Here is a 23,948-nt window from a genome sequence, read left to right on the forward strand (position 1 = left end):
AACAATTAATGCCTTGATTGAAAATAAAAGGACCCAAAACTAAAGAAAAACTATTTTCTTTGTCACAAACCAATGAAACATTATTAGATTAATTTTCAAAGATTTTGAACAGCTACGCTTTACCCAAATTGTAGCATCCTCGAAATATAAAAGCAGTCTTGTTTTCGTTTATAAAAATGCATTGCTTATTATATATACCAGTAGTATATTTTTAATTGGTAATATAATAAGCAAGAAATAATAGATGCAGCACAAATCCAGGAACAAGAAATTAGACTTTATTTATTCTTCCCACGAAATTAGTCACATAACAATCAAATAATGGTGATCTAGTGTTGAAGTTCATCAAGAATGAAACAGAGGAAAACAGAGTTATGCAACTTAATCAATCGAGACGACGAAGAAGATACTCGACTTGAACAAATTTAGTCAAAGGAATCACCCACTCCCCATAGAGCTGAGAAACCACTGCAGGTTTAACCTTATAGGTGCCACTTTCTGGTTTCTCCACATCTTGCCCAAACACCATCGCCTTCTTCTCCACGCGCTTCTTGATCGCCTCTTCCACACTCTCAAACGTCAACAACGCCATCAAACCTTCTTTGTCCTGCCATCCTCCAACTTATTAGTGCTTAGGGCTGGGGAAAAATACCGAAATACCGGCCTTATCGTACCGAAAAAATATCGAAAATACTGAATTTTTGGTATACCGTGACTTTCGGTACGGTATGAAACCTTACCGAAAAATTTCGGTAAGGTAACGGTATGGATTTTCAAATACCGCGGTATACCGCAGCATACCGAAATTCGGTATATACCGTAAATTAAGGTATATACCGCAAACTAAGGTATATACCACAAAAATATAAACACAATTATATATAAAATATATTTTATATATTTTTAAATTATAAAATCTATTGTGAAATATAAATAAAATTATGAATAAATTATATTTAATTTATTTTTAAAATTATAAAATATAAATAATATTCTAAAAACTCTAATTTTCTATTTTAATTGATGTTGAAAGTCAGGTATACCGAACTTCGGTATGGTATACCGAAAATGAGGTACGATATCGGTATGGAAATTCGTCATACCGAAAATAAGGTATACCGAAGTTCGGTATACCGAAAACTTTGGTAAGGTAAAGGTATGATTTTTTCACATACCGTATTTACGGTAAGGTATACGGTATGGTGGTTTCGGTAAGGTATACCGTACCTACCCACCCCTATTAGTGCTACCATAAATATACAGTCGAAAATATTGAAATGATCAAACTAAATAGTAGACCTTAGCAAGTATAGCAGGTGTATAGTCTTGAGGGGAGTCTCTGAATTTCACCTCAGCCACGAATTTCCCAAAATGAATCCTTCTCGAAAGAGCCTAAAAAATGGCGTGATAAAAATTTTCGACGTGAATTTACAACCAAAGAGAATGCACTTTTAGTATTCATGTTACCTGCAAACATGCTAGATCACTGGCTGCAGTGGTGGCGTAGTTCCCGTCGTCGCTGCCCTCAGCAGCAACGAGAGGGATCAGCGTCTTGAGGTAGTGATCGAAGATCTTTTCGTTTATGTTGATGGAAGCTCCTGAGGGATGCAAGACCTAAAAAATTCCAAATGGTTGGCATATAAATCTGAAAGTGCTGTAGAAATTTACGAAGAGAGTTTGAATTGGGATTAGTTTTACAGGTTTGTGTTTAGGAGGAGGCAGCATAGGAGGAGGCAAACTATCTGGGAAGAACGCGTTTTCTTCCGGTGATATGTAACGACCAGCCTACAAACGAAATCATCATAAGATTAAGTAAATATCCAGTGATCCAGACATATTGGCATAGTATATCTAGCCGATCATAATGACAGAAAATGAGAGAAAAAAAGGAGGAAAAGGGGGTTTCTACTATTATAATTGGTTGGACAAATCACGTGTCAATATATATACAAGTAGTTATAGAAGTTATGTAGCTATAATCACGAATACCAAATTTGCCCGACATTATTTTTAGGATATTTCAATTAGTTTTGCATAGAACATTTAATTTAGTTGTTTAAATGTTTTATGTGAATTGGAGTAGTACTTATTCTAAGCTAATGCCATAACTCTCCTATTTTTGAATAAATTTGATCAATTCATTAAGGATTTTGGGGAGACCTAGAATTTGCAATTGATAATTCTGGCTACTTCTAAAGTTAGTAATTTCAACTACAAGAAGAATCGAGAAGCTAGTGTAGCATTATTTGCACGCATACGCAATAACACAAATTGAATTAAATAAAAATAAGATCCTCACGCACTAACAAACAAAGCAGTTGTTGGCAAAAATTCAAACTAATTATGCTCAAATTAAAAGAAAGAATCATTTAAAAAGCATAATGCGCCAATTTCATATTTTCACATTATATTTTACTCCAAGGAGTATATAATTAACGACCAATAGCTTCCATTAACCAAATAAATTAATAGTAGAAAGGTAATAAAAGTCAAATTTGCAAGATGTGAAATTTAATCCAGTAGAAGATGAATAGAGAAATTTAAGAGACACAAACCTTAGCTTGAAGAGCTTCGGATTCGTTGATGAAGAAGTGCAGCAGAGAGGGTTGATGGTACAAGCGCGAGTTGATAGGGTATTTGGAGCGCTCAATGAGAGAGAAGATGATGGTGTCTTCCTGCCTCACCAGACTCTTCCTCACTGATTCCAGATTCAGCAACCTATCCCCTTCTTCACCCATGTTATTACAACCAAATTTGAATAAACTATGACTGATTCTGGAACCCTAACCTAAATTCTCCTATTGCGGTTGGGTTTTGTGTGTAAATGAACTTTATTAATGGCGATAATGAGGAGGAGCTGGAAAGTCAAAATTGAAGGGTGGATTGCACTGCTGGTTTGCTTTTGCAGTCTCTTTCATGGTCGTGCAATCCACGCAACCAACTTTATAATCCAACACATTTTGTTGCAAAACTCAACTCACACATTTGAACTAGATTATATAAATATGTCCCCAAATTTACTATACTATTAACAAATTAGTAAGTCGATTATGTCTCCATATAGAGTTTTACTGTCAGCTGATTTCGTAAGTTAATAATGAAATATGAAGAATAATTTTTTTATTAGATGGAGTATTACGTGGTCACTTCTGTGTATTAATTTTAGGAATCATCATCATATATGCTATGAAAGAATATGATATCAATAAATATACGAAAATAGAGAACGAATAATTAATATACTTGAAACGAGGTGTTGGCATTGGTGGTAGCGGTGTTTGTTCGAGAATAAGCCGTGAAACCACATGAAAATATCACTATAAATAACAACAAATTTGAGGCCATTGATATATCACTTACATTTCCACTTCTATACATGCTTCTAATGTATATATAATATATGCTTGCGCCTTGTGTTCGTGTAATGCATTGATTTTATTTGGTTATGATTGCAATTGTATCTTTCAATATTTCTACACGCTATAAATGTGGGACTCCCGCACTTTTCTATGGTCGAATGTTAATTGCATTTCATTGGTTTATACTCTCCTTCTCCTATAATAAGACTAACATTTTACCAATTCGTTATCCATGAGAAGAGTAACATTTTATTTTTATCATAAATAGTAAATAGGTCATACATTTTACTAACTTATTTCACTCACATTCCATTATAAAATAATACTCTCTCTGTCCCACTACAAGTGATCAATTTTCAATTCTGAGTTGTCCCCCATAAGTAATCAATTTTCTTTTTTAGCTAAAAATAAAACTTCAACCATCTCTTACTTTATTCTCTGTTTTTCTTACTGTATTCTCTCTTCATCTCTCTTACTTTTTCCTCTCTCATAATTTACTCTCTCCACTATAACTCAATATATATCATTTTCTTAATTTCCGTGTCCAAAAGAAATCCATCACTTGCAATATGATGAAGGGAGTATAAAAAAGTGGACCTCATATTCCACTAACTTTTTCCACTATTCTTCATATTTCTTAAAATTTATGCACACACCAAATGTGACTCTTATTGTGCGATACAGGGAGTATCAAATCTTATCCTTATTTTCCTCTCTTAATGCAAATTTCCTTTCGAAGCATGGGAAAATTTGTGATATTACGAAGTCAACACTCAATGATCCAAGTGTTGGTTGAAATACTATCTTACAAAGTTACACTAACCGGACGTAATACAACCCAATGAAGATTAAGATATTACACAGAAGTAAACTGAATTGAAAATACAATAATTGAAACTGTAAACCGTAAGGATGTAAGCCGAGTCGAGGAGTCATCTTTCTGCAAGACGAGATACGCTCTGGTAGTGCTATCGGATTGGCGTGTTGTTCCGAAAGATAAAACGGCTTCACCTTGTTCGTTGTTGTACCGCAAACAGAACAAGCTCCGACGAAGTGAATGATGGCGAGGGCAAAGCTTCGGCGGAAGACTATGCAGAGAGCGGAAGAGAGCTTTGCAATGCTACGCTTGGTGTAGTGTGTAGTATGCAATGCATAGAGTGACTGCCTATTTACAGGCCAAGTCCACTCATTGAGTATTGATGAAGTCAACAACCATTATGTGTGTCATGATGGTTTGACTGTATCCGCCGAGGGTTACCAGCCGTTACGGAGCTGGAGAGACATGATGCATTTGGACACGCTACACGACGGAATTTATCGTGGACCTTTTGTCACACGATGCGATAGGGTCCATCAATGACCTTTTGTCACCCGCTATGCGTCGGGATCCGTCGTGGATCATTTGGGACTCGCTATGTGTCGGGGTCCATCGTGGACCTTTTAACACCCGTTGTGCATCTGGGTCCATCATGGACCTTTTGGCACTTGCTATGCGTTGGGTCCATCGTGGACCTTTTGACCCATACCGCTTGCACACGGTAGACGGGGCCAGGGCACGGGTCATGAGACACAGTGCACTGAGCACGAGTCATAGGGCATGGTGCATGGTGCGCGGAGCACGGCTCGCGGCGAGGCAGCGTGCACGTTTGGGCTCTACCGCCCATCTTAGTCCACGATAATTACTACACGTAATAATTCATCTTATTAAATACATGTTTAATAAGGTTCTCTCTATTAATGTGAGATAATTAACACTTTTAATTAATCCGTTGTTTTATCTCATAGCTCCTTTATAGCTCACAATTGTGATAAACTTTAATTTATAATTTCCCACTCACCGGGAATCGGTTTAGAGAAAATAAATATACCACGGTCATCTACTCATAATATATATCGACGTTATTGCATTTAATTTCACAAAATTAAATATGTCACATTTATTATTAGTCAAAGTTCATTGACGTAACACGATTCCAACACCAAGGTCTTTTATTTTAAATCCTTGTTCACAAGGCTTAATTCCAAAACTTGGGATATCAATGCCCTACATTATAATATGGTCTATATGAAATATTAGGAAGAGGTGGTTTTCCAAGGCCTCAGCCGAGAATGGGAGACATAGAACAAAATGCTTTTATGGCGCCTGGACACGGGGTGATTTTACGATTTCCTCTTCTCGCTTGGAAAAATTCGAAGAAAATTAGGAAACAATCATAAAGACAATTTTTATATTGGTTTTGATTGTTGTCATGAACTATGCTTATGAGTAAGATCTTAGTGTTAACTCTGAGTAGCGAACATCAACATCTGGTCATAATATAAGTTGACTCTCTCTTTGCTACAAAGAGATTGAATACTGTACCATTTAATTTAACACAATTGCTCATTTATAAATAAACAAAAGAAATAAAATTGAACAATTTAACACAACACAATTTGCTCGCCCTTGAGATGCCCAAGTTTTAAATATAGGTAATGAGGAGCCCAAGTTTCATGGGCCGGATTAATAATAACTGTATTCTGAAGCCCAATTTGTTTCGTTGGGCACCCATATTTTATATTAATCATCTGAAAGTAAATTAATTTTATCGTAATTTTGTCGTAAAAACTAAAAAGTTTTAAGTTCATTTACATTCATTTAGCAACAAAGCACAAGCACCGTTACTTTTTTCCATTTTAACCAGAGTCTAGACCTTAAGGTCTACTAGATTATTGCATTTACAAAATTTAGTATTCCACTAACTCAATTCATTTACTTTACTTCTAAAATTAAATATTTTCCTAAAATTCGTATTATGTTGAAAGAGTCTTTAAATTATGGATGGAAGGAAGGAGTATTTTTTTTCCTTACCATTAATGTGGTGCATCAATAATTATGCACTATATCAATATAGGCTCTGAACATAGAGGATTTCGATTTATAAAATTGGCAATAAAATACAAATATCTTGCAACAGGAAAAAAGATACGATGGCCATCTATAAGCACGTTAAGGCCATCTGCAACGCTGTCTCTTATTCGTACCTTAACCGTCTCTTAAATTACGATTCATGGGCCCCACTGTACTTTTTTACTTCATCTCTTAACTAAGAGACAGAACCTGCAACCCTCCATCTCTTATCCGTCCCTTAACCGTCTATTAAATTACTATTCATTCAATTTCATTTTTTATTTTTATTTCCAACAAATTCAGTTAATAAAAACACACTTCATTAAATAAAATAAAATTACAACATAAAATTCGTAAAATCCTAAAAAAATTAAAAATACATAATTTAATAATTTTCTCCGCCAAATTTTGCTCAAATGTGCTCCATTAGATCATCTTGGAGTTGGGCGTGGGCAGTAGAGTCACGTGTCCTTGCCCGAATAGACAACCGTTCTTGTATAGATGGATGCACTCCACTGCGAGGCGGACTACTTGCGGTAGAGCTTCCGGAGGCTTCAGGGTCGAACCAATTTTCCGCCTTAGGTCATTCGTCTTGGAAAATCATGTTGTGCAAGATTATGCACGCATACATGATGTCGACCATACTCTCCATGAACCATGTACGAGTCGGGGCTTTGATTATGTTGAAGCGCGCTTGGAGAACCCCGAACGCCCTCTCCACATCCTTGCGAGCAGCCTCCTGCTTCTGCGTATAAGGAGTCTGCTTTTCGTTCACAGGCCTGTTGCACGTCTTCACGAAGGTTGGCCACTTCGGGTAGATGCCGTCGGCAAGATAGTACCCCATTTTATACTGCCGGTTGTTAGCGATGAAGTTCATGGCCGACGCTTTACCATCCAAAACTCCGGCGAAGAGGTCGGATTGGTGGAGCACATTTATGTCGTTGTTCGATCCGGGGACCCCGAAGTACGCATGCCAGATCCATAGCCGGTAGTCGGCAACAGCCTCGAGTATAACGGTGGGGTGAGTGCCTTTGTGGCCGCTAGTGTACTACCCCCTCCACGCCACAGGGCAATTCTTCCATTGCCAGTGCATGCAATCGACGCTGCCAAGCATCCCGGGGAATCCGTGCACTTCTTCGTGAAGGTGGAGCAGAAACTGACAATCTGTCGTGCTTGGCCTCCGGAGAAATTCGTCGGTGAAGGCTGCCCGGACGTCTTTGTAGAATTGGATCAAGCACATTCTCCCAGTGCTTTCTCCAATGTGGAGGTATTCGTCGAACACATCCACCGTTTGTCCAGTCGCAAGTTGACGGATTGCTGCAGTACATTTCTGCAGCGTCGTATGGCTGGGACGGCCGACGACGTCGAACCTTTCTTGAAAGAACTCTTCCCGGGCTGCCAATGTATTTGCAATGTGGCGAAATAGTGGTTTCCGCATGCGGAAACGTCGACGGAAGTAGGTATCTCCCCAAACCGGGTTATCGCAGAAGTAGTCGCGGACTAACCTTGTGGCAGCTTCCTCCCGGTTACGATGGATGTAAGTCCGGGAGCGTCTATGGGGCGGCGCGGCTTCCTCCGCCTCCCAGTGTCGATATTCTTCAAGTGATTCTTCCATTATTCGACGCATTTGCTCATATGGATCCATTAGATCGATTAACTTTGGGGGAAGAATAAAAGAGTTGATTTGAGATGAAAATTGAAGTTGAAAGTGAGATGATTTGAGAAGAATAGATGTGTGTTTGTGTGTGAAATGATGATGAAATAAAGTATTTATAGAGTAAAAAAAAATAGGAAAACGGTCGAAAAATGGTAATATTACCGTTTTTCGAATTTTTTTTTATATTAAATTCGATAGTAGCATTTAGCATTTGCCCTTATCGATCTTTCAAGACTTTGAAGGCAGTCACGATCGCACACATTTTTTTTATTCGAATGACGAAAATCAAGATAAGTTTAAACTTTTAGGTCTACTTATATATGTCTGTTCTCACTATTCGTGAAATTCCCTTTTGTATTTAGGGTGTTTGGTATAATAAATAATTAATATAATAATATTTTAATTTTGTATTCTTTGTTTAATAAGTTGAATACTACTAGTATTATATTATTTTATATTAATTATTTCATTTTAATTCCAGCACAATTTCAATTCCGATTTCATTATACCACACACCCTAAATAAAAAAAGGAAGCTACTTTTTAAATTTTGCACCTTTAGAAAATCGGGAAATTAGATTATATTAGATTATTGCAATTAATAACGAACTTTAAATGATTTGGAAAATACTAAAAAAAGTAATAGTCCGTCAATAGAAAATTAAATAAAGTAAACAAAACGACTAGGAAATACGCTCAGACTCATTGGCGGATGATATAAACCAAACAAGAAAACCCATCTCAAAAGACTAGCTTGTTAAGAGAGAGCGCTCATTTAGTCTATATACTCTAGACCAGTTGTTCTCACAACCGATGTGTGAATTGAGTCCTTAACAACAGAGATCGTCCTCCCCTTGGAAGACCAACTTGTCCTCAAGTGTATATCAAGGAAAGAGCTAGTTTCCAAGTAGCATTCCCCAAACCACCAATGGACCAAGTATCCGACCATAGTTCCTTAGGCACACTATACATAAAAATGGTTCGACCTTGAATGGCTACATTATGCGTAGAGAAAAGCTACAATTTCACAACCTCATGCGACAATGTGTTCTGAAGTGGTGTAGGATGAGAATAATCCAGTGTTTATTATTCTCTCCGTTCACGAATGAGAGTCTCGTTTTGCCATTTTGGTCCATCCACGAATATGAGTCCCAGTTCATTATCTCTATAAATGGTAAAATGTCTCACATTCCACCAATTCATTCCACTCACACATCATTTAAAACTAATATATACAAGTGAGGTCCATAATATTCCACTAACTTTCTTTCACCCCAGGCAGGGCTCTATTGTATATACACAAGGGGCAATTGCCCCACCTCATCATTTCATTTATACATAGGTATATATATAATATTATTATAAAATGTGTATTATGTAATAGCTTTGCCCCATAGTATTTTAATAGAAAAATCTTTATTGCCCCACCTTGGAAAAAAATGAAAAGTCAAACATGTATTTTAATTAATATTTAATAAAACTTAGTTGTTTTTTAGAGAGAAAATCAAATGTCATTTGAGTGTTGAAGAAGCCAAACATGAGTCCCTCTCTCTACTCTGGAACTTGCAGAGAAAAATGAGAAGAAAGTTATACAAAAGAAATATCACAATCAAAATAGATATTATACAAAGTTCTTGCAAGTTGCGACTTGGTTCTTGGAGGAAACGAAATTCATTCAATCTAAATCCAAACAGAGATTGGCCCGCCGTCCGCCGCTGCTGGATTGTGGGAGTGGAGGAGAAGTTGCTCAGCTGCTGAACTGCTAGAGGAGAAGCCGAGAGGCGAGAAGGTATGTATATTTAATATAATAAAATGCCATCTCTTTTATATGGTTTAATTGTTGTCTCTAATTTATCATACTTTATCATATTTGTGTATACGGTACAAATACAATCCTAAATTCTTTAACTTTTCATGTTCTTCTATTAGAGTGTTAGTTATTAGTAATATTCCTCATTTGATTAAACCTATGACTAAATAAATTTTAAAATTTGATTTTCAAGTAACAGATGGAGAAATTTCTCAAAGAAAAGAATTTAATAGTAGAAGGAATACCATCAATTGGAGAAGGAGCAAGTGACGATCACTCTAAAAGAAGACATGTGGAAATCAATTTGGAAGACCTTCCTTCTGATCCCGGGCTTAGAAAGAACATTTTCAGTTATCATCCTAATGACCGTGATAGAATTAGAAGGCATTATCTGCAACAAGGCCCGTGTCAACCGAAGGGACACGATTTTCCTCAGAAAAAAATTGGCAACATATATCGACGCTTTGTTCCAAAATGATTTGAGGAACATGGAAATTGGTTGGAATATAGTGTTTCAAAAGATGTTGCATTTTGTTTGTGTCGCTATCTTTATAGGCCTAATACTAGAGCACAATCAAGTGGTGAAGTGTTTGTATCAAATGGATATACTAATTGGAAGAAAAAAGAAAATTTCAACGAGCACGTTGGAGGTCCAGATAGTGCCCACAATAGAGCATGGAGAAGTTGTGAGGATTTGATGAAGCAACAACAACATATCCAATTTGCTTTTGCAAAGCAATCAACACAAGCATGGAAGGATTATCGCATTCGCTTGACGACTTCACTTGATTGTATTTGTTTGCTTCTATCTCAAGGTATGACATTCCGTGGTCATGATGAATCAATAGAGTCTACAAATCAAGATAATTTTCTTATGCTCCTACGTTTTCTTGCTGGTCATAATGATGATATAAAGAAGGTTGTCATGAATAATACTCCGAGAAATCAAAAAATGATAGCCTCTGATATTCAAAAAGATCTTGTCCGTGCTTGTGCTATGGAGACCACTAATGCTATTCTTCATGAGGTAGGTGATGAATACTTTTCTAAATTAGTTGATGAATCTCATGATATATCAGTCAAGGAACAAATGGCCCTTGCTATAAGATTTGTCAATTCAAAAGGATGTGTGGTTGAACGGTTTATTGGTATTGTTCATGTGAGAGACACCAAAGCTTCCTCATTAAAGGCGGCTATAGAAGTTTTGTTTTTGAAGCATAATTTGAGCTTGTCGAAAATGCGAGCGCAAGGTTATGATGGAGCAAGTAACATGAGAGGTGAATTTAATGGACTCAAGCATTGATCCTATAAGATAACTCTTCTGCCTATTATGTTCATTGTTTTGCTCATCAATTACAACTAGCTCTTGTTGTTGTGGCAAAGAAAAAACCACAAGTTGTTTCTTTTTTTTAACTTGGTGAACAATATAACTACTATAGTTGGAGCTTCATGCAATCACAAAGATTTACTTCAGGAGAAGCAAATAGAAAGACTTTTGGGAGCATTTGATTGTGGTGAACTCTCAACGGGCACAGGTTCTAATCAAGAAAGAAGTCTTCAAAGAGCTGGTGATACACGTTGGGGGTCTCATTATAGGTCACTGATAAATTTGTCGATGGTGTTCACTCCAGTTATTGAGGTTCTCCAAATCGTTGAAGAAGATGGTACTGCAGAACAAAGTGGTGACGCATGTTTGTTATTAGGTGTTGTGCCAACTTTTGAGTTTGCATTCATTTTGCACTTGATGACGACAATCTTGGCAATCACGAATCAACTATCTTTGGCATTGCAAAGGAAAGATCAGGATATTGTGAATGCGATGGCCTTAGTTGAAGTAGCAAAACAACATCTACAAGATATGCGGGATGAAGGATGGGAGTCTCTCATCAGCGAAGTATCTATATTTTGTGAGAAAAATGATATTGAAATCTTAGATATGAAGGACATGTATAAGACTCCTGGTCGAGGTCGTCCTCGAAGGAAAGGTGAAGTTTTGACGAACTTGAATTATTTCAGGTTTGAGCTTTTTAATGGTGTGATCAATTGGCAACTTCAAGAACTCAACAATCGCGTCAATGGGGCTAACACAAATTTGCTTCTTTGCGTGTCTTGCTTAAGCCCAAAGAGTTCCTTTGTTGCTTTTAACAAATCCAAATTGATTGAACTTGCTCATTGTTATCCTTTGGAGTTCTCTGAAGTTAGTTTTCGGTTGCTTGACAAACAACTCGAGACTTATATTCCCGACATGAGATCACATGAAGAGTTCTCAAATCTTGAAAGTATTGGAGATCTTTCTCAAAGGTTAGTTGCTACAGGAAGACATATTGTCTATCCATTGGTCTATTTGCTTGTGAAGTTGGCTTTGGTTCTACCTGTTGCGACCGCATCAGTTGAGAGGTATTTTTCGGCTATGAAAAATGTGAAAAGCCGTCTTCGTAATAAGATGGGAGACTCTTGGATGAATGATTGTTTGGTTACATATATTGAGAGAGAGATATTTTGTAAGATTGATGCTGAAAGAATTTTTTATAGTTTTCAAGTTATGAGACCTCGTCGGGAACAATTGTAATTGTAAAGTTCATGCTTAATATATTTTAGTATCTTTGTCGTTTTATGTTTATTCATTTATTTGTATATATTTATATTTTTACCCCCTCTCGTACAATTTTCTGGCTCCGCCCCTGACCCCAGGAGCGGAGTCAGGATTCAATTCAACGTGGGCAAAAGTTTGAGGTGGGGCATTTATAAAGGAAATCAAAAATTTTAAAATTTTATATAACAAAATAGTACTACATGAAATATATTGAGGAAAGGCAAATTCCCTTGTCTTCCCATACTAGACCGACCCTGTTTCACCCATTTTTCTTAATATTTCTTAAATCCCGTGTCAAAAAGAAATGAGAACATGGACCGAGGGAGTAGCATGTATGTGCATGCTATAATATCGGATTTACTTCGTCATAGTGCATATTGCGGAAATCATGCTATATCCAACATGAATTATAGTAATATATATCACAACTGATTTTGCAGTAGTTGAAAAAGATTACTCTCAACTGTTACATACAAATATGTTGCATACAAAATATACAACGTTGGTTTAATCACAGTCGTCTGATTTCCAAATCCTAAGAGATTGATATTTGCTCTTAGTTTTTTTTTATATAAGAGGGCACGAACTCGGCACCTCCTCATGCAATAATGTCTAAGCTCCTTGCCGCTAGGACAAATGCTCTGGACATTAAGATATTGTTCAAAGTTGATTGGAACTTTTTATATATAGTAGAGGTGTGTTAATGTCACCACCAATCTTACATGTAAAACGTCAATAATATACATTATACACACTAGTAATGTACATTATATATATATATATATATATATATATATAATTATTAATTTTTTTTATATATAATGTATTATTTTTAATAATGTACATAAATAATATATATTTTACGGGATAGTACATTATGTTATGGTACATAAAATGTACTTTAAATTGATATGAATACATTCTTATAGTAGTATATCATGTCATAACTATTAAAGCTTTACTTTCCACGCAAGATTACTACACTATTATAGTGTTCGAAAAATACACTGTACACAAGCGGAGTCATCACTCTACAATAATTTGGGAAAATACTACACATTACGCTGCTATGATGTGATAAAATACTACATCAAACACAAGCAATATTTAAACCTAAAACTTCTTATTAAATATAATATTATGATGACTCAAATTAGACATTCTGAGTAAACATCTAATCTTTCTTCGAATCACTAGGGTAGAGGTCAAAATTCAAAACCCTTAATAGAAAGAGAGAGAAACACTACAATGAAAGAAAAATAGTACAATGAAACTTTGCTTTCAAATAGTGAAAAAATCAACCTATGCAATTAAACTAAGGTTCACCAAATTAAATCCTACTCATTTATCATGTTATGTCAACATTCTATTAATTACACCCCAACTCTCAAGCGATCCAAATTAGAGATTATATTATTTTGAAAATAACAACTATAGTCTATAGTAGATCATTATGTCTTACATAAATTTATCATTTACGATATATACTGCCTACTCGTAGAGAATGACATATATATGTTGTATCCATCCCCTTAATTAACCCAAATGTACGTGATTAATTTGTGCCACTTAATGTCTAAGGACTTATTTTGTAGTGTAGGAGGCGCCTAATCGCTCCTTGCTCTTGCTTTTATAAGTTTATTTGGTCTTAATTTTGAAACTAATTATTTCTTGCCAACTTATTAGGGCTAAAGTAAACTAAAAGATAAAGGACAAAAATTGGCCTAAAGTTAGAGTGGTTAATACATTATTACATGAAATTAAAAGTCTCAGGTTCAAGTCCATTATTCTGTTATTTACCAATAAGAAAAGGTTAGGACAAAAACTGTATGTCCTCATGATTCTATGCTATGTATGTTTTCTTTTCGGAACATAGAGATATAACCAGAAAATCATAAAATACTACAAAACAAAACGAATCAATACGTAGAAATATACTTATCATGGCATTGTCATAGTTAATATATGGTTGATAATAGTCTCTATTTCGAACAAGTTTATTAGTCATTTAAAAGATCATTATAAAACAATTAATATCACAAAATTAAGAACAAAAATTCCAATATGGGAAGAGTGAATTTCTATTTGTTTTCCATTGTGAGTATTATTATTCACGTGTAGTTAGGAAGTGTTATTAATGAGTTGTTTAGTACACATTCTAGACAGTGTGTTCTAGAGGCTGAAAACATTTAACAAAGCCAGATAATCTACAAAATAGGCATTCGTTTTCCAAAAAAAAATAATTAAAAATCTAGAAGGAAATCATTAATTACAGGTTCATTTAAAATTAGCATTTTCAAACTATAAGGATATATAAAAAATTCATAACTCTAAACTTCCAAAACAAACTAGCCCCAGTTTCCAGCAGGCAGATGTGTAACAACACAAGATCATAATGTTTATGAAACAAAGCAAGTAGAAACAATCTTCAACTTAAACATCATCTCCATCCAAAAAGGAAAAAAAAAAAAACTAGACTTGAGAATGGAGATTGGAAGCATGAGAGCAAACAGTAGGCCGAACTCGACCTTGAGCATGAGCTTGAGGGAAGGCAGCAAGCGGATATGGAGGGAAACAGACGATGGAGTATTTAGGCGCTCAATACATGAAGAAGACGACGAAGAGGCCTTGAAATGGGCTGCCCTGGAGAAACTGCCAACTGTTGCTCGTCTCAGGAGAGGGATCCTTGTAGGATCAAAGGGCGCGCAGGACGTTGATGTTCATGATCTCGGAGACGAGGACAAGAAGAAGCTGGTGGAGAGGTTGGTCAGGAACGTGGAAATTGATAATGAGAAGTTCTTGAGAAGGCTCAGGAGCAGAATTGATAGGTAAAGAGATGGTTTTGATCAGTTTTGAATAATCTTGGTAGGTTTAGAGTCAATGACATATTTCATTCTACAGAGTGGGAATTGATTTACCAACGATTGAAGTGAGGTACGAGCATCTGAATATCGATGCAGAAGCCTACGTAGCAAGCAGGGCTCTGCCTACTTTCATCAACTTCTACATCAACTCTGTAGAGGTAATATATATATATATATATATATATATATATATATGCCTTTCTTACAATCTTACCTTATCTTGTATTGCATTTTTTATGAATCTTGAAGTGCCTGAATTTGATCTGTGCTCCACTTCATTCTTAGGGGATTCTGAGCTTTCTCCGTATAACTCCCAGCAGAAAGAAACCGTTGAGCATTTTGAAAGATGTCAGTGGGATCATCAAGCCCGGCAGATTGACCTTGGTTTTAGGCCCTCCGAGTTCTGGAAAGACGACCTACTTGCTGGCTTTGGCGGGAAGGCTTGATTCTGATCTAAAAGTAAATCAAACTTTTTCATGAATGCCAATTTAAAACAAACATGATTCTAATTGACATACATGACCAGTTTTCAGGAAGAGTGACTTACAATGGCCATGAAATGAATGAATTTGTGCCCCAAAAAACTGCAGCGTATATCAGCCAAAATGATATGCATTTAGGAGAATTGACGGTTAGAGAAACCTTAGCATTTTCGGCCAGATGCCAGGGAGTTGGCTCACGATATGGTTGGTAAAATCTCTAGATATCTCATAGTTGTACTCTATAGTCTAGGTTCTGAAATCAAAATTTCGTTCTTGATACTATTATTTACTGTCGACTTACTGTCTTTGTGGCTCGGGCAGAGATGCTGGCAGAACTAGCAAGAAGAGAGAAAGTAGCAAACATTAAACCAGATCCTAACATTGATATGTTCATGAAGGTAAACCAAATTTACAATACATATAGCTAGTTGTTATTGTTGTCTTGACATGGAAATCAATCCATAACACTTGAATTTACTATACCAGTGTCAACGCAGAAACTTTCTAATGTTACTATTCGTGATAACGTAGGCTGCTGCCACAGAAGGAGAAGAAGCAAATGTTGTTACAGAGTACGTTCTTAAAGTTTTGGGGCTTGATATATGCGCTGATACTTTAGTTGGAAATGATATGTTAAGGGGGATTTCTGGAGGGCAGAGAAAACGCGTCACAACAGGTAAACTAACCAAACAAAGTGATCCACTAACTAACACAAAGTAATACAGAAAGCTATGGGAAAACCTGCAGGAGAAATGCTTGTTGGACCATCTAACGCACTTTTCATGGATGAGATATCAACTGGACTGGACAGTTCTACAACATATCAGATCATCAATATGCTTCGACAATATGTTCACGTCATGGAGGGAACTGCTTGTATATCACTCCTGCAACCAGCGCCCGAGACATATGACCTGTTCGATGACATTGTGCTTTTGTCTGAGGGGCATGTTGTCTATCATGGTCCTAAAGAATATGTGCTTGAATTCTTTGAATCCATTGGTTTCAAATGCCCTCATAGAAAAGGAGTGGCTGATTTCTTGCAAGAAGTAAGCAATGCAAAAATGTTAAACACCACAAAAAAAGTAACAAAGATATCTCTGATGTGATGATAAATCTACTAATATTATGCAGGTAACCTCAAAAAAGGATCAGCAACAATATTGGGCAGATAAGGAAAAGCCATACCGGTTCGTTTCAGGTAGAGAATTCGCAGAGGCGTTTCAATCATCTGTCGTTGGCCGGAGGCTCGGGGAAGAGCTTGCAGTTCCATACGATAGGAGCAAGAACCATCCTGCTGCATTGACAACTAAAAAGTACACTCTCGGGAATAAGGAACTTCTGAAAGCCTGTGCTCAAAGAGAATTCTTGTGGATTAAGAGAAACTCATTTGTCTATCGCTTCAAAATCTTCCAGGCAAGCATTTGCAAGCTAGATAGTAGTAATACAGTGGATTATATCAAATCAAATACTTCACTGACATCGCCTTCCTGATAATTGTTTCTTCAGCTCTGCGCCATGGCATTGGTATCCATGGGAATGTTCTTCCGAACTAGAATGTCAAAAGACAACATCACTGACGGAGGCATATACACCGGGGTACTATTTTTCACAGTGACTATAGTCATGTTCAATGGAATGTCGGAGCTTGCGATGACAATTAACAAGCTTCCAGTCTTCTACAAACAAAAGGATATGTTCTTCTTCCCCCCATGGATATATGGTCTTCCGCCATGGTTACTGAGCATGCCAATGGCCCTATTTGAAGTTGGTCTATGGACATGTTTAACTTACTATGTATATGGACTTGATCCAAATGTAAGAAGGTAACCAACCGTACACAAATAAATTACTTTTGTCATCTCTTTCAACTAAGATCAATGATCCAGAATTTATAACGCAGTTTTGTGAAGCAGTACCTCTTGCTCTTTTTCGTAAACCAGCAAGCAGGAGGACTATTCAGATTTCTCGGAGCAGCAGGAAGGAATATGATTGTAGCAAACACAATTGGCATGTTCAGTCTTCTCATGCTTTTTGCACTAGGCGGATTTATCCTGTCACGAAGTATGTATTATAGATAATTTGTTCATTCACATCCATCTCACATGAAATAGTGGGTCGTTGTCTCATTACGTTTATTTTGGTTGGAAACACAGACGATGTAAAGAAGTGGTGGTTATGGGGGTACTGGTCCTCACCATTAATGTATGCTCAGAATGCAATTCTTGTTAACGAATTCACAGCACACAGTTGGAGTAAGGTTAGCCAACACATCAATCATTGCTCTTAGATTATTACTAGCATTTGGTAAGAAAACTACTCACAGTGATATGATGATTTTCCAGAAGATTAATGGGACTGAATTAGGTGTCCTTGTGATGGAGTCTAGAGGTTTCTTCCCAGAATCTTACTGGTATTGGCTAGGATTGGGAGCTTGCATTGGATTCATGTTTTTATTCAACTTCGCCCACTTGATCTGTCTTACATATCTCGGTGGTAAGTTCTTTCTACTGTGAGAGATTTCAGTATATTCCTGATATTACACTCCAGCAACTAAAATATGGCCATAAAATACTGCAGCATATGACAAGAAACAAGCTGTATTACCAGAAGAACAAGAAGAGGGTGTCATCCGAGCTAGGGCTCAGGCTCAGGTTGGTGGAACCTCATCTACAGCAATAGAAGCCAATGTGAACCAGAGTAGGGGAATGATCCTGCCATTTGAACCACATTCCCTTACATTTAATAACATCAGCTATGCAGTTGACATGCCAGCAGTATGTTTGACTTCTAATGAAGATATCCATGTTTCCTTCAGAAAATAGTATACTTATAGATCATTTTGCAGGAAATGAAAGCTTTAGGAGAAAATGATGATAAACTGGTACTCCTGAAGGAAGTAAGTGGGGCGTTCAGGCCAGGTGTTCTTACAGCTTTGATGGGCGTTAGTGGAGCTGGTAAAACTACACTGATGGATGTATTAGCTGGGAGAAAAACAGGAGGATATATTGAAGGAGACATCAAAATCTCTGGTTATCCGAAGAAACAGGAAACGTTTGCCCGGATTTCTGGATATTGTGAGCAGAACGACATCCATTCTCCAAATGTCACTGTCCATGAGTCACTCACTTACTCAGCTTGGCTGCGCTTGCCTGCAGAAGTGGATGCAAAAACTAGAAAGGTCAACAGTTATACTTTTACAGCATAGTTCTGTAGATTACACACGATTCTTTTATGAGGCTTATGAGTAGATCAACTAACCAACAGATGTTCGTTGAAGAGGTGATGGAACTTATAGAACTTAACTCTCTGAGAGGAGCACTAGTTGGGCTGCGTGGGGCTACTGGTCTCTCAACTGAGCAGAGAAAACGGCTGACAATCGCAGTTGAACTTGTAGCTAATCCTTCAATCATATTTATGGATGAGCCAACATCTGGGCTTGATGCAAGGGCTGCTGCAATTGTGATGAGAACAGTCAGGAACACGGTGAACACGGGAAGAACAGTGGTATGCACTATCCATCAGCCAAGCATCGACATATTTGAAGCATTTGATGAGGTATGCCCCATATGAAAAGCTAAACCTGCAACTTCTATTTCTCTCATTCATTTTTACATATATACTACAGTGAGAAGACACTGTTTTGTTTACATGAACTCATCCCATGGTTTTGGCAGCTGTTTTTGCTGAAAAGGGGAGGTGAAGAGATATATGTCGGGCCGCTGGGCCGCAACTCGATCCATATGATCAACTACTTTGAAGCAATAGAAGGAGTAGCAAAGATTAAAAATGGATATAATCCAGCAACCTGGATGCTGGAAGTCACTTCTTCGGCACAAGAGCTTCAGTCGGGATCTAATTTTGCAGATCTTTACAAAAATTCAGACTTATACATGTACTAAAAAATATGAATATATATGGGGCCTATTGTTGCTATGACAAGCTAATAATCTCTACTGTACCAATACTGTAGGAGGAATAAAGCCCTGATCAATGAATTGAGCGTCCCTCGCCCTGGCACAAAAGAATTATATTTCCCCTCGCAGTTTTCTCAATCCTTCCTCACTCAATGCAAGGCTTGCTTGTGGAAACAACACTGGTCCTACTGGAGAAATACCACATACACAGCAATCAGATTTGCTTTCACAACCGTCATAGCCCTTTTGTTTGGCTCAATGTTCTGGGATCTCGGCTCAAAAACGTAAGTCACTAAAGAAACTCTTGATATTTCAAAAAACTATGCCATTAAATTCATGCTCGTTATACTATATATGGGGTCATGAATTGCAGGGAACGTCAACAAGACCTCTTCAATGCCATGGGCTCAATGTTCACTACCATCAGCTTCTTGGGATTCCAGTATGGCTCGACAGTCCAGCCGGTAGTTACCATTGAACGGACAGTCTTTTACAGAGAAAAGGCAGCAGGAATGTACTCAGATCTACCATACGCGCTCTCGCAAGTGAGTACTCACAAACATGAGTTACCTCTGAAGTTTGGAGATACTTAAGAGCACTTTTTTCTGTTGCAGGTCCTCATTGAGATTCCATATGTCATTGTTCAATCCACTATATACGCCCTTATTATCTATGGAATGATTGGATTCGATTGGACTGCTGAGAAATTCTTCTGGCTCTTGTATTTCATGTTCATCACATTGCAATTCTTTGTTCTATACGGCATGGTGGCTGTGGCAGTCAGTCCTAATCAAACTGTAGCCAACATTAGCTCTTCTTTCTTCTATGGACTGTGGAATCTCTTCTCGGGCTTCATCATCCCACACCCTGTAAGTTACAGAAATATTTTTCAGTTATTCTGAATGTTAACGGATAACTAACTGTTTCTGCTAATGACAGCATATGCCAGTGTATTTTCGATGGTACTACTGGTTAAGCCCCACGGCTTATAGCTTGTATGGTGTCCTTGTTACTCAATTCGGGAAAAACCAGAATGTGATGGCCTCTGGGGAAACTGTTGAACAATTCTTGAGGAACTACTTCGGGTTCAAATACAGTATGGTGGGATTCGTGGCATCCATGCTTCTCGTGTTCGTCGTCGTTTTCACTTTCATATTTGCATTTGCAATCAAGATACTCAACTTCCAGAAAAGATAAACAACTTTGTATCAGAGTCCTCAAATATGTTTGTTGCACTGTTTGTTGGACCTTCAGAGTCCTCTTAAATTATAGGTACTAGTATTTCAACAAAACTTTTCTTGTTGAAAGCTGCATTTCCTTTTATATATCTTCAATTTCATTACTATCCACCCATGTACTTCATTGCACACCAACCACAAATACAACAAGACTTATTCAAGTGTTCACTAATATCGTATAGAAAGGTCAAACAAATCGACATTCTTTATTAACTATTTTTAGTGAGCTTTTGTTGGTTCAGTTTTAGACCAACATGATAACGCATATTTACAGCAATAATCTATTCAAAATCGAAACCCAACTTCCCAAATCTCCTATTGCAGCTCAAACCTAGTTGGCACGAGTTATAATGTCAACCAGTTTGCAATAAAGAAAATGCAAGAAACCCAACTTACTGCAATGGAGCCACAGATTCACTATTTGTCGTCGCCTGGTAAAAGAATTGAAAAATTAAGCCCAATTGGGGAATTGCGGACGACAATTTGGGAATTAGGGCAGAGCAACGGCGTCGTTCCATACCCCTTTGTTCCCGTTTATCGAAATTCACCACAATCACCATTATACCCCTCCAACTATCTAGAGATCTTCAATAGAGCGACTTTTATTTGATGCTGTCTGGTCGAACAATCAGGTTGAAATAATTGAACTTGGGCTCGATTCTCAGTTCAACCCCATGGCTAATGAAGAGGAATTTCGCAAGGTATACAAATTTGCCAACAATTATATCGATCTGTACCTAATTGAAACCTCTCTGAAGCAACGATTTAGACTGTTTTTAGCTTGGCTGTATTTGTACATGGTGTGACTGAATTTCAATCCAATATATTATACCCTTTTCTCGGTTTTTAGGACTCCAAACCAATTTGTTGGTTACCAAATTGTTTATGCAGGGTGTGAATTTGTTGAGTTCTTTGAAAGTCAGTGGGTGTTGTTTTGGTTTTAATTGGCAGTAGCACATTGTTTAGGGATTATACACAACATTTGGGTAAACTGATATATAGTATGGTTCGTTGTTGTTTTGTGTGTGTTTCTTCACCTGTAGGCGTGAGGAGATGAGCCCTGAACATGTAAGATATTGCCGTGCGTCTTCACTTTCACACATCCTTGGTTTTTTTCCTTCACTAGGTTGCCCGTAGGCGTGAGGAGATGACATCCGTCTTGATTTTTGCTAGAGGAGATATTAAGGAACTACCAAATTAATATGTTTGCCATGTTGAAGATGCGATGGAGTATACTCCGGTCCGCAAGTTTCTACCCAATTGAGGTACAAACGGGCTTGATTATCGCATGTTTCCTACTTCACAATTTCATTCGTAGTCAAATGCCGGTTGATCCGATCGAGACGGAGTTGGGCAACCAAGATGACAATGAGGCCGAAACGGATCCTGAACAAGCGGTTGGTGACCAAGAGGTTGGTGATCATATCAAGTGTGTGGAACCTTCGGGAAGGAGGGCCGAGGGAAGGAGAACAACACAAGACGTACCTGAGTAGGTCACGACGAAACGACGGATGGCTGGCAATCTTGCCCGACACAGCAGCTGCACTCGGTGAAGTGGAATGTGGGAGAGGCGCGCGAATTCAATGTATGCGGGTGTTTAAGTTGAGCCAAAAATGAAATAGGGCTTGCAAGGATAAAACTGTCACTACAATAATCTTAGAAGGACAAATTTGTCTATGTATTTTGTATCAGCAGTTTCTGCAATCCAAATTAAACATAATATAAGTTATCATGGAGTTGCTGTCGGTGCAACCAAACATCGAAGTGAGATACATATCTCACCACACTATCATGTAAAATCAATGTAAGGAGGTTATCTCATATAACACTGTCAGTGCAACCAAACGAGGCCTAAGGCCAACATAATCTCAAATAAGTTGATAAAATTATAGTAAGTGACTCTTTTGTTTATTTTGATGGATAAAATTATTATAAGTGTCTCTTTTGTTTATTTTGATGGATAGAAATTTAGAGAAATCATAGTAATGAATATTAAAAAATCATTCATCCATCTTATTATTCATAAAAATTATATACTCAGTAATATTCCATATGACTAGCAACTACCTCTAGCCAAACTATTGGCTAGTTGTTCAGACATTAGTTTTACAAGAATTTGGGCTGGATTATTAGAAGTTGTAAAATAAAATTGGCTTTTAATTTGGTCGGCCCATATAGACCAAATCGTACTGTATTTACACCTTCTAGAATGTGAAAAGATTCCATAGTTTTTCAAACCCAAAAGTCCAAATTTATTTCAAGAGAGTCTCCTTCAAATAAAAGTCTTTCTATACACATTTGATAGGTTAGTTTCCATATTTACTTCTTAACTAAACCGTAGGTTAATAGCGTGTTGTCTAAAACTTTAGTCTAAAATGTTTCTCTCTTTCATAATTCCATCAAATGTCTCCAACTTTCAGCATTTTTCATAAAATATCTCGTTATATAAAATATGGTGATGAAAATGTGATTTATCTCGCTGTAGTTTGAGGTGATTTTTTCCTTTTCAACACATTAAACAATATTATTTTAGCGACAAATAAGAATATAACATTGTTTTGTCTCCCTAATTTTTACCGTATTTAAAAAATATCCTAATCTTTTGTTTCGTACTTAAATTAGTGTTCCTCATTTTATGTTGTGATAAAATGATACTCCATAGTTTAATATGTTGAGGTGAAATTTTTATACAACATGACATTTTGTAATATTATAGTATGCTAAAAGTTTGTGATATTTGATGAAAAATTAGAAATATTTTTTTTAAATACAATAAAATTAGGGATATAAAAAACTATTAACCTAGTATGTTTTTACTTTAGTTTTTTTTTTTTTTACTATTATCAATTACTTTAATGAACTTTAATGCATAGGATAGGAGGATACTAGGAATATAGTTTTTTTTACTATAATTACTTGAATGAAACTCTTATGCGTATGGTTCTAGAACAAAAAACCAAGTTCACAAAATGAAGAATTAAAGTCAAACACGACCAGATTCACAAAATGAAGAATTAAAGACAAACTCAAAAGGACAAATTCATCCACAAAAGTCGGTTTGCGATAAAATGCAACTTAATTACTAAGACCCTTCTCTTCTATTTAATGAGTTAGGGATTCAAGTCATCACCCGATAAAT

The 23,948-nt window shown here is 36.8% G+C and overlaps 3 protein-coding genes across 3 annotated transcripts; 2 read left to right on the forward strand and 1 right to left on the reverse strand.

The window, feature by feature from the left end:
• Positions 1–260: 260 nt before the first annotated feature.
• Positions 261–2,950, reverse strand: LOC121780621 (chorismate mutase 2). The gene is made up of 5 exons (XM_042178232.1): positions 2,556–2,950; positions 1,699–1,785; positions 1,468–1,614; positions 1,300–1,392; positions 261–607 (listed from the first exon to the last, which is right to left on the reverse strand). The coding sequence occupies exons 1-5, from the start codon at positions 2,736–2,738 to the stop codon at positions 386–388; spliced, it is 732 nt and encodes a 243-aa protein (XP_042034166.1). The 5' UTR covers positions 2,739–2,950; the 3' UTR covers positions 261–385.
• A 7,582-nt stretch (positions 2,951–10,532) lies between these two features.
• LOC121781662 (zinc finger MYM-type protein 1-like) lies at positions 10,533–12,284 on the forward strand. Its single transcript, XM_042179377.1, has 2 exons — positions 10,533–10,992; positions 11,155–12,284. The coding sequence occupies exons 1-2, from the start codon at positions 10,533–10,535 to the stop codon at positions 12,282–12,284; spliced, it is 1,590 nt and encodes a 529-aa protein (XP_042035311.1).
• A 2,371-nt stretch (positions 12,285–14,655) lies between these two features.
• LOC121782366 (pleiotropic drug resistance protein 1-like) lies at positions 14,656–20,916 on the forward strand. Its single transcript, XM_042180164.1, has 20 exons — positions 14,656–15,136; positions 15,210–15,330; positions 15,458–15,631; positions 15,699–15,858; positions 15,976–16,052; positions 16,186–16,330; positions 16,402–16,703; positions 16,789–17,070; positions 17,164–17,480; positions 17,558–17,718; positions 17,811–17,914; positions 18,000–18,150; positions 18,235–18,431; positions 18,503–18,835; positions 18,922–19,212; positions 19,332–19,549; positions 19,628–19,855; positions 19,945–20,116; positions 20,186–20,440; positions 20,511–20,916. Exons 1-20 carry the CDS (start codon positions 14,793–14,795, stop codon positions 20,766–20,768), a joined length of 4,290 nt encoding a protein of 1,429 aa, XP_042036098.1. The 5' UTR covers positions 14,656–14,792; the 3' UTR covers positions 20,769–20,916.
• The last annotated feature ends 3,032 nt before the right edge of the window (positions 20,917–23,948 follow it).

Source organism: Salvia splendens, chromosome 20 (genome assembly GCF_004379255.2).
Source record: "Salvia splendens isolate huo1 chromosome 20, SspV2, whole genome shotgun sequence".
Lineage (NCBI taxonomy): Eukaryota > Viridiplantae > Streptophyta > Magnoliopsida > Lamiales > Lamiaceae > Salvia > Salvia splendens.

Excerpts from the sequence above, each read along its gene's own strand:
- LOC121780621 (XM_042178232.1), bottom strand. The coding sequence starts at position 2,738 with ATGGGTGAAGAAGGGGATAGGTTGCTGAATCTGGAATCAGTGAGGAAG. Across the intron at positions 1,786-2,555 it reads CCGAAGCTCTTCAAGCTAAG|GCTGGTCGTTACATATCACC; the intron begins GTTTGTGTCTCT and ends TTTCGTTTGTAG. Across the intron at positions 608-1,299 it reads CACCTGCTATACTTGCTAAG|GACAAAGAAGGTTTGATGGC; the intron begins GTCTACTATTTA and ends GGAGGATGGCAG.
- LOC121781662 (XM_042179377.1), top strand. The coding sequence starts at position 10,533 with ATGACATTCCGTGGTCATGATGAATCAATAGAGTCTACAAATCAAGAT. Across the intron at positions 10,993-11,154 it reads TGGAGCAAGTAACATGAGAG|TTGGAGCTTCATGCAATCAC; the intron begins GTGAATTTAATG and ends TAACTACTATAG.
- LOC121782366 (XM_042180164.1), top strand. The coding sequence starts at position 14,793 with ATGGAGATTGGAAGCATGAGAGCAAACAGTAGGCCGAACTCGACCTTG. Across the intron at positions 15,331-15,457 it reads TCTACATCAACTCTGTAGAG|GGGATTCTGAGCTTTCTCCG; the intron begins GTAATATATATA and ends CTTCATTCTTAG. Across the intron at positions 16,053-16,185 it reads ACATTGATATGTTCATGAAG|GCTGCTGCCACAGAAGGAGA; the intron begins GTAAACCAAATT and ends GTGATAACGTAG.